We start from the raw sequence: 10297 nt of genomic DNA, 5'->3' as shown, positions 1-10297 counted from the left end.
TTTTTTTTTTCAGTTTTTAGTTTTTTGAGACAGGGTCTCACTATGTAGTTGAGACTGACCTGGAACTCACTATGTAGCCCAGGTTGGTCTCCAACTCACAGCGATCCTCCTGCCTCAGCCTCCCAAGTGCTGGAATTACAGACATGTGCCACCACGCCCGGCTGTTTCTATTCTTTTCTTATATCTGCAACCAGTGTCACATGTGGCTCTGGCCCTGCCTTACCCTCAGCACCTCTCTGGGATGGTAAGGGTGTCCACAGGTGAGCAGTTGGTGACCTGTGCAGGTCACACTGTGTGCACAAGCATGGGCTAGGCCTTCCTCTACCTCTGTCTCCCAGAGAATGGCTGACTAATCTGTCTCATCTCAGTACAACTGTGTATCTTTCCTGGTCTTGACAGAAACAAAGAGGGGAGCTACAGGGGGATCGGCTGCTACTACCCTGGACTTCAAGTACCCTTTGCTTTAGGTCAGTGAGAGTATCTGAAATATGGCTTAAATAAAGAGTCAATTTTCAAAGAAAAAGGACACCTAAGTACTCTATAGCCACAACAGGCACTCTACGTGTCATTTGCATATGCTTTGTGGGCAAAATGAACCCTGCCTCCTCCACTTCTCCAATGCCTCCCTCCTCTCCTCTCTGACTTAGGTTGGCATCAACTCTTTCAAGTCTTTGCTAATCCCAGAGATCAAGGCGTGAGCATTTCTCCCTGCCATCCTCTTGCTCCCTCCAGCTTTGACTCCCGCCAACCTCTGTGAGATGCCAAATCATCAAAGCACATTATTTATGGTGGACCTTTGCTGAAGCCCTGCTTCCCTGGTGCAAGAACTGGGGGCAGGGGGGGATGAATTTGTCGGGGAGAAGGTTGATGGGCCCAGGAGGCTTTTGGTCCTCAACTAACACCTCCTCCTGTATACCTAACTCCCTCCACTGGCCTTGCTTGGGCCTCTGTCTCCAGGCAGGAGTAGGAGAGGAGAGGGAGAGAGATGGCTAATCCAGCTAGGAACAGCACCTGAGCTTCTCAAAGGAATGAACCAGTCATGCCGTTTGCATGTAAACAGCCTCCCACTTCTATTCCTAGTCTCACCAAATGCTCCCAGCCCTGGGTCCTGGCCCAAGTTCTGTGCCCACACAGCCCTGCAATTAGCTGTGGAATGAGAAGCTTTTAATGAGGCCTCATTAGCCACGCATATGATAAAGAGGCCTGATACCCAGCTGCTGCCCTCATTGTGAGGTGAACATGGGGCCCTATGCAGTCAGGGTGATTTCTGATTGTATGGTCCGAGTCCCAGGGTGGGTGAGGTGGGAAGAGAGGGTTTCAGGAGCCCATTAGCACTTGAGAGGTTCCATGGAAGATCCTTGTTTTGGGCTGGGAGATGAGAAGCTTGGCTCTGGGTTCCTTTTCCATTTTAGAAGTAAAATTTTATCATTCATCTATTATATGGCCAAATATTCCAAGGTGAGAGATACAATAGCAAATAAATCAGACAAGAATTCTTAACCTTGTGGTACAGTCTAGTAGGGTGGTCTGTTATAGAGAGACAATAAGTAAAACGCTAGGGTGTTGGATGTCATAAGTTCATGAAAAAAAGTTTTGGGGTGATGGAAACTTTTGGGGAAGGCCTTGGTAAGGAGTATTTATAGTAAACACAAGATGGAGGCACTGTTCTCCCTTTATCCCAAGATGTAGAAGAGTACAAAGTCCCAAGTCTCTAAGTCTCAAAGATGTGGGTTCCCTTTGGGAGGGTTAACTAGCTATTCCTTTACAGGTCAATATTCATGCCAGTGTGGGAAAAAGAATGAGAGATTTGGGGTGAGAAGAACCTGAATTTGTGGCTGTTCTCTACTGATTAGTAGCTGTACATATTGCAGCCAGTGACTGAACCTCCTGGATCTCAGTTTTCTCATCTGAAAAATAGGCATATTTCCCCACTAACATGGTGGAGGTGAGATTTCTCTATGCCAAAGCACCTTGTGAATGTTCAAAACGTGCACCCTCTCAGCATTCTAGGAGGCTGAGGCAGGAGCATCTTCAGTTCAGTACAGGCAACTTGGCAGAACCCTGTCTCAAAATAAAAAATTAAAAATGCTCCAGGAGGTAGTTCAGTGAGAAAGTCCTGGGTTCAATGCTGAGCAGGACCTCTCATTGCTCAGAAGCCAGTGTTCATTGTGCCTCTCTCCCAGCTCTTTGGCATGTGATGGTCTCTCTAGGCCTGGTCTCTGGTTCCAATCCTGATTCGCTCCCCTGAGGGCTTTCTGCCTTGGGTGTGCAACAGGTAGAAAAGACCCCTCCATGTGGGATGTGAAGAGGGGTTTCAGAGTCAGAGGGTAAGATGTCTGAGCTTCAGACACGAGATGAGTTAGAGAGGGGAAGATGTAACTGTGAGGAAAAAGGGAAGCAATTTAAGTGATGAATCCTAGAGCAGAGCGGGGGCAGGGCTATTGCGTTCTTTCCTCCTGTCTGAGACTACAGCGGGGCGGGGCATAGAAGACAGGACTCAGTAAGGATACAACGAAGTCAGGCTGACACAGGGTCAGAAGGAAAGGAGAGGGTGGCGAAGCCCAGGGGACAGGCATCAGCACTGGCGAGGGCGGGACGGGGAGGGGGCAGACCGAGGTCTCCGCAGGAAGCAGTGGGGGAGAAGCACCGGTAGGAGTGCTTGGAGTGAAGACCACGGAGTGTGATGAGGAGAGGGAGGATGGAGACTGGAGGGGGTGTCAGGCTCACCCCTCAGCTCTCAGCCTGGTGGCAGGGACAGCAGGGGAGAACAGACACCTGCTTCAGCTTTCAGCCTGGCAGTCCAGCTTGAAGGTTTTAAGGGCAAGGAGCTGGTGGGCAAACACAGAGGGAAACAGGCCCAGGGGCCATGCCTATTGAGCTTAACCTGGCATGGCAACACTGTGACAAACTAAGCACAACACTCCTTAGAGTGCCTACCTTGGGTGCTGTTGGAAAGCAGGCTGCTGGGCAACTCTAGCTCACTGCCGGGTCTGTGCATATGCGTGTGCGTGTGCATCTGTGCAGGGAGTGTGTGTGTGTCTGGGTGTGTGGCTGCGGTCTGCATGCTCTCCCTCCTCCAGCCTCCCTCCTCCTCTCCAGCCACCCTGGGATTGGTGACTCTCAGCCCCTCCCCTCGGCTCCCCCAGACCCCCCCAGAGCCTTTATCAGGGAGCTGGGACCGAGTTCCTGCCACCTCCCGGATTCCCTCCACTCTGCTTTTCTCTTCCTGGCAGCTCTGCAGCGCTGTGGGGAGTGGGGAGTCCTCCCGGCCAGAGCATCAGGCTCGGAGCAGCTCTACAGGTAGGCACAGGGGGACAGTGCGGGGTGGACTGAAGCTGGCACCAAGGGACAGGGGCCAGAGCCAGGAGAGAATGGCGGAGGGAAGCCTTTGATAGGCAGACAGGGTAATGGGAAAGTGAGCAGGATATTTGGAGCCTATGAATATAGACTGATTCTTCTGTACCAGAAAGTTTTGCCTAAGTCTTTGTTACCAAGTACTAGAAAATAGCATCGAAGACCTTTCCTCAGGTCGATTAAATACATGTCCTACATGTCCTACAAACCAATACATGTCCTACAAACCTAACCTCTTCCTTGGGAGCTAGAGTCCTGGCACCACACCACCAGTGCTCATGTCCTGGGGTACGCCCTTGGAAGGTGTCTAATAGGAGAGCAGAGAAACTGAACCCAAAGGATGAACCCCTCTTCAGAGGTACATTCCACCCTCCCTCCAGTCCAGGGCTTGGACGGGACAGCTGGGGCTGGGAAAGCAAGGTTGAACCAGATTATTGGTCTATGTTTTCGCAGAGCTGTGTGCTCCTCTCTCCACCCTACCCGAGGCTTATCCCTTTGTCCTCCCAGACACCATGAGGAGCACCCTGCTGTTTGCAACCATCCTGGCCCTTAGCCTGGGTTCAATCTTTGGGGCTGTCTGTGAGGAGTCACAGGAGCAGGTGGTGCCCAGTGGGACCCACGGCAAGGTAAGGCACCCTCTGGCAGAGTCCTGGGAACATCACGGGGATCTGGCATTCTGCATGTCTGGACAGCCGTAGGGAAAATTGGGCAGGCAGCGTTGGGAGTTAGGTAGGTAATACATTTGAGGGCATTTTGTCTTCTTGTGGATTTCCCCTGGTCCTCTTGTGTCCCTCCTGTCTCCGGGGTATGTCTCTAAGCATCTCTGTCTCTCTGTGTGTCTTTGGCATTTCGTTGTAAAGATGCCCTACAAATATGTTGTTCAATTTGTTAATCGACTGGTGACTTGGGGATTGGATGGTGCTGTGAGTGGTGAGCTGGAGTGGTCTGAGTCCTTCTATGGTCTGGTTCAGGTTCTGTCCCTTGGCAAGGGACAGGTCTTCTCTACCCCTTAGATTGTATGAAACAGAATTTCTCTCAAGAGAGCATTTGCATATTATTTCACCTATAGATTATATGTATTGTCTTATTTTCAAAGTGCAAATAAATACCTCTATCCTCTTCTTATCTTTCACCTCATAACCTCGGATGCTTCTAAGATTCCAAACTTCTCCTTCTTCTCTTCTTTCCCTTGCCTGTATCTAACCTCAGCTTAGTCAGGATAGCAAAACAAAAAACAAGTAACAAAAAGCCAGGTTGAGCCCTGATTTCCAAAGTTCCTCTAAGAAAAGAATAGGGATTGTTAGGGTCGGGGTACAGGGGGAGTACAAGGAGGAAGTCTTTTCAAGGTTTTGAAATGACAGCAATTACATCGGTACAAACGCTTTTAAGATGATTACAGGTGGGCCCTATTACAGATTCAGTGTGTGAAGTCGAACTGCTCCTCTAGATCTAATCTGTTTAGCATCTCATTGTGGGAAGTGGGCAGAAAATTTGAACAATTTGGGAAAAGCAGCTGCTGTGAAGCTGTTTTCTGGGGGTGGGAGGGAGAGAGGGAAAGGGAGAGGGAGAGGGAGAGAGAGAGAGAGAGAGAGAGAGAGAGAGAGAGAGAGAGAGAGAAATCACCAGTGCAGCATTGCAGGTGGCGCAGTTGCAACACATCCAAAATTCAGAAATGGCCTGGGAGTGCCAAATACAGGCTGAACTTTGTGTTTGGAGCTTCAAAGTTCCAGCCTGGGGTAGTTAGCACATCAGAGTTCTTCAGAGACACGCCTGTTGGGGAACCTTGGGCAATGAGAAGTCTTCTCTGTCCCTTTTTGTTAATGAAAGACAGGGGTTGTTCTTCCATGCATTCTACCCTAGTATCTGTAAGAATAAGTGGGATTGGGGCAGGAAGAGGGCTGGATAAATGTGTGCCTCTGTGACTGGGTCAGTATGTATGGGATGTGTCCTTCTGAGTGTGAACAGGGCCCCAGGACCCTTGGATTCCAGAGAGATGCACAGCTGAGATTCAAGGTGAGAATCTCCAAACATGATCATTGTCACTGTCTCTCTGCACCTGTTTTTAACTGGGCGGTGGCGTGCACCCTGCAGTGCCCAAGTTACTAGAAAACTAGAGAAATCCTCAAAGAAAAAGGGTGCTGAGTTTAGCCGTCACAGGTTCAGGATGAGACAGTTTTGTGTGGGAAAAGAGCGAGTGGGTGGGGTATAAGTCTCCTGCCTCAGTCCTCTCTGTTCCTCTCCCCTACAAGGACTCAGGTCTCTACCAGCTGCCCCCATCGTTGCTGCGGAGACTCTACGACAGCCGCTCAGTCTCTCTGGAAGGATTGCTGAAAGTGCTGAGCAAAGCTAGCATGGGTAAGGTGCAGCCCTGGGGAGAGGGTGTGAGCGGCCGGGATTCTGAAGATTTGATAGACCTGGGTGGGAGGGAAGCAGGGGATGGCTTAATGAGCCCGTCAGGACGTGACAGGCGCCACTCCATTGTTGCTTTCCAGCACTCACTTCCCATTTTTATACCTTGTTTTTGGTTCTCAGATCCCAAGGAATCCGCTCTTCCCCAGAAACGTGAGTACTCTCTTTTCCCTCCCTATCTCTGCTGACTACTCACTCAGAGCTCAGTGGGCATGGGGCCAGAGAGCATTTTGGCTGGCCCCATCTCAGCTGGTGTAGACAACATGCCAGCTACTATTTCTCAGCCAGCTTTTCCTAAGTGGGAGAGGTCATTGGCGATGAGGAAAGAAGCAGGTGTGAGGGCCGTGGGGCTGCTTATTGGGAACCAAGAGGAACCAAAAGGTGACTATGAAGATTCTAAACTAGGCACCCGCTGAGGCAGAGGATTCTTAAAATGTGGAGAGGTATAGAGGATAAACCATCACTCCATCTGTTGACCATGTTGGCCTTTTCCTGCAGGTGACATGCATGATTTCTTTGTGGGACTTATGGGCAAGAGGAACAGCCAACCAGGTAGGAGTGTGAGGGAGTAAGATTTGGGGTACTTTGAGGAAATCACAGATGTCAAGTGTCTCCTATTTGTTACCAGAGGGAACAATAAGACTTTCCTTGGTTGCAGTAAGTGTCCGTGCCCCTTCTTCCCAAACAGCTTGGATTCACAGTCAAGCTCTCCTAGGACTCAGAGTGGGGACCTTTCTGTTGCAGCTGGGAGGAAGGGACAGGGCAACTCTGCTTCTTCTCCATTCCCCAACTCTTTCCAACTTGACCTCAATAGCCAGTCCTTCCCTGTTGGGTTAGGGTGAAGGTGACATTAAGAAAAGTATCTCCTAATTATATGATTTACTTCACCCCAGATATACCTACTGATGTGGATGAAGAGAACATCTCCAGCTTTGGCACCCTCAAGTATCCCCTGAGTGCAGAATGAGGTAAGGACTGCTAGCAGGAGCAAGGAGAGGGGACTCTTCTTGTGTGTGTGTGGGGTGTTGCTACTTGTGCATTCTTTGCATGCTTGGTACCTTTTGACTCAGAGTCCTGGGTTATGAGCACAGAGCTCAGTCAATCACAAGGGTGATCTGGGAAGAGATGCGAGGGACTCTGAAGTCTAATGGGAATAGCTGGGAAACACCGTAGTCTCTCTGTGTAGATAATGGAGCATGGTTTGAGTTTGAATCCTGAATTCTCCATTCTCTGCCTGTGTCCTCTTGGCTGAGTTACATAACCCTCTGCGTCTCATTTTCCTCATCTGAAAAATGAGGTCAATGAGGGTAATCATAGTATCTCTCGGGACTGTAGTGTGGAGGAGAGAGTATAGATACACAGCGTTCAGGTTGGTACCTACGCAGAGTAGTATGTGTTAGCTGCACTATAGCTCTGCTGGCCTGGCAGGGTGGGGTTTCCCCTGACTGGCTCTAGTCTGGCCTGAGCTGGCTGACAGATTCCTCATTTGTCTGCGAATATGACAGTGCCCCAGGAAAGTGTCTAGTCAAAACACAGAGCCTTCTGCCTTGACAGGGCCTGCCCACACACAGCAACAGCAGCTCAACTGATGGGTTTCTTTTTAATAACTTTCAAAAAGAGAGGGGAGAAGAGGAGAGGAGAGAGGGTGGGAAGTCCCATTAATCACAGAGTGCAGGCTGCCTCTCTCCCTGTGCTCCTGGAACCTCCCTTCATTGGGCCCAAAGGACCAGCGCGAGACTCGAGGAGCAGACTGGTGATGCTACCACCTGTGCATAACTCCTCCGGACGAGAGACTGGGTCTGGCTCCTCATCTACTGTTGGGTGAGAGGGCGCAAAAGCTGTAATAACTGTAACTCACTGATTATATGGTACTTGCTGTATCATTTTGCTCTCATTAGGTAGTTATTTCAGTCCTGCTGACGGCCAGATAATTATACGGGCAGCTATATCTGGGTGACAAATTCTCCTCCAGCGTTATGCACTGGCCATAAAGATAATTACAGTGCAATTTTGCCATAGTATTTTGTACAAATGGTAAAAACAAGTTCATTGTGGAAATCTACTTTTAATGCTTGCTGGTGAATCCAGGCTATTTCAGAGGGAGAGTCTGTAATTGCAACCCTCATAATCTCACCATTGATGGAATATTCACAACCTACTAGGTGCCCTGCAGAATAGCTCATAAGGTCCCTGGGGGCTGGCACTTCAGCGGCATTAGATGAGGTGGACCAACATAGATCATTGTGTCACCTTATTTCATTCATGTGAAACTGCTGCAAAAGGAAATAATCTGGGGGCCCATCCTTCCTTTGGGAGGTTTCTGGGAAGAGGAGGAACTGGTAAGCCAAGACAGCATTAGCACCAGGTGCCTGGAATGGGCACCTGGGGGTGCTCAGATGATATGAACTCTTTCTGCATGGGCGCCACAGACCATGCCGCAGATATTTAGCACAATAAACACAGTAGCAGAGGAGGGGCAATCACCAGTGCTTTAGTCCAAAGGCTGCATGGAAAACTAAGGGTTAAGACTTCCATTCCCTCCTCCACTTTCACCCAGGGGGTAGCAAGTGAGAATTTTATAGGACATAAGATGTGGTTTGGTTTTATGCTTTGTTTGTTTCATTTTGATCCTCAGAACTCTACTTCTGAACCCCCGGGCTGCATCACGGAGACACTGTCCCCTGTCCAATCCCAGGTGCATGTTACCCTATTTCCCTTTCTGTTCCTATTCCTGTAACGTTCTTGTGCTTTGTCCCCTTCCCTATCCCCTCTAGTAACTGGTGACCATCCCCAATCCTAATGGGCACTGACTGTGGATTCTTTAGATTAACTGTAGTTTCTGTAGTGTCCTCCATTAAAAATGTCTCTCTCTTCCTCAACAATAAAGGATTTTTACATATGAGTGATGTGATATATTGTTTGTTTGTTTGGTGGGAGGGTTTTTCTTTTCTTTGATTCTTCCACTACATTATAAATCTATACAAGTACCAGGTATGGTGGTGCATGGCTGTACTCAGAATTACTTGGGAGGACGAGGCAGGAGGACTGTAAATTTGAGTCCTACCAGGGTAACTTAGCAAGATCCTATCTCAACATTAAAAAATTAAAAAAAGACTAGGTATGTAGTTCAATGTGAAGGCACTGGGTTCAATCCCTCGATCCACTGAAAACAACCCCCCCACATATATGCATACATATGACACACCCACCATATTTAAATGGAAGTATCTTTATTTTATAGCATATCAATTACCCAACAATGCCTCACACAGTGCTCAGTACAATTAGTATCAGATTTGATTTAGTGATTAAAAAAATACATACAAGAATTTCAAAGATGACCACTAACATTTAAAGACTTCTGATAACAAAAACACTGAAAAGGGCCAGAGATTTAGCTCAGTGGCACCACACCGGCCTTGCAAGCACAAGGTCCTGAGTTCGACCTCTGGTACGGCAAAACAAACAGATGAACAGAAACACTGAAAAACTTGTTTGCATTTCTAGGATTGACCTGGGAGACCTTAATTCCCAAATCTGACCTTGTTTAATTATAGAGGAAGATGGGGATCAAGGCTGTGCAAAGACCTGGCCATGGAACTCTATAGCAGTGCATCGTATTGTCTCCAAATGTTGAGACAGATTCTGGGGAAGAGATGGTGACCCATGTACAAGTTTTATAGCCTAGCAAGGATGTAGATAAGCAAACAGAACTTGATCCAGCTAGGATGGAGAGTGGACAGGAAGTTAGTGCAGAGGCCAGGAAAGAGAGGAGAGGATATCTCAGTGTCAACTGGCTGACTTATATTTAGTACAGATTCTTCTATAAAGTAGCTGTTACCAGCCCTTGCAGCACAGCCAAATAGTTCACAGAATAGTTGAAAAAGAAAGTTTTGTGTTATTTGTTTCTTTTTTGCAATGATCTTTTTCATTTATGTCTTGTACTCTGGAATAACTCCTTTGAAGACAATGACACACAGTGAAAAAAATGAGTATAAGACATAGCGAGGATACATTTTATTAATCTGATGTGACAACTATCACAGCCCACTGATCCCAGGGAGGAGTCTGTACCCTAATGGAACAGAGCCCAGGAAATCCTCAGGCTCCCTGTCTTAGCCTGGGTCAGAAGCCTCAGTCTTGCACCTGAACTGCACTGAAACAAAGTCCACATTTGGCTCTCCCAAGGCAGTGTCAGGACAGGACCTTGGAGCCAGCGGTCACTTCCTGCAGTTCTTTCACCCCAGTGAAAGTCCTACATTTCCAGAACCTGACTGGGTATTCGACTGACAGCTACATAATGGAGCAGGGAAAGGAGGGCTCATCTTCCTAGCCAGAGGGTGGTGGGGGGAGCCCCTACTCTACATCCTAGAGCCTTTTTCCAATGAGTCAGCTCAATGACTTTTCAAAGTTAGCTATCTTTAGAGCTGAAAAGTGGAAACACTTTCATGGAGTCTGGGGAATTTCTCTGGTTCATGGAAACCTCAAGAGTTGGTTTTCTTAACACTTAGAATCAGGCATATATATATACATA

At 48.2% G+C, this 10297-nt stretch overlaps 1 protein-coding gene across 2 annotated transcripts; it reads left to right on the top strand.

Annotated features, from left to right (window-relative positions):
• Positions 1–3153: 3153 nt before the first annotated feature.
• Tac3 (tachykinin precursor 3) lies at positions 3154–8665 on the top strand. Of its 2 annotated transcripts, none has more exons than XM_033763713.1 (7): positions 3154–3300; positions 3808–3980; positions 5604–5709; positions 5887–5916; positions 6262–6315; positions 6657–6731; positions 8399–8665. In XM_033763713.1, the coding sequence occupies exons 2-6, from the start codon at positions 3867–3869 to the stop codon at positions 6728–6730; spliced, it is 378 nt and encodes a 125-aa protein (XP_033619604.1). In that variant the 5' UTR covers positions 3154–3300; positions 3808–3866; the 3' UTR covers position 6731; positions 8399–8665. The 2 variants fall into 2 exon arrangements, with proteins under 2 accessions (XP_033619604.1, XP_010642941.1); XM_010644639.2 differs by having other exon boundaries at positions 3157–3300; positions 3862–3980.
• The last annotated feature ends 1632 nt before the right edge of the window (positions 8666–10297 follow it).

This window comes from Fukomys damarensis, unplaced genomic scaffold, assembly GCF_012274545.1.
Source record: "Fukomys damarensis isolate Sample0158 unplaced genomic scaffold, DMR_v1.0_HiC HiC_scaffold_15, whole genome shotgun sequence".
Taxonomy (NCBI): Eukaryota; Metazoa; Chordata; class Mammalia; order Rodentia; family Bathyergidae; genus Fukomys; species Fukomys damarensis.
Note: the sequence above shows the minus strand (reverse complement) of the source record. Positions and strands in the feature narration are given on the sequence as shown.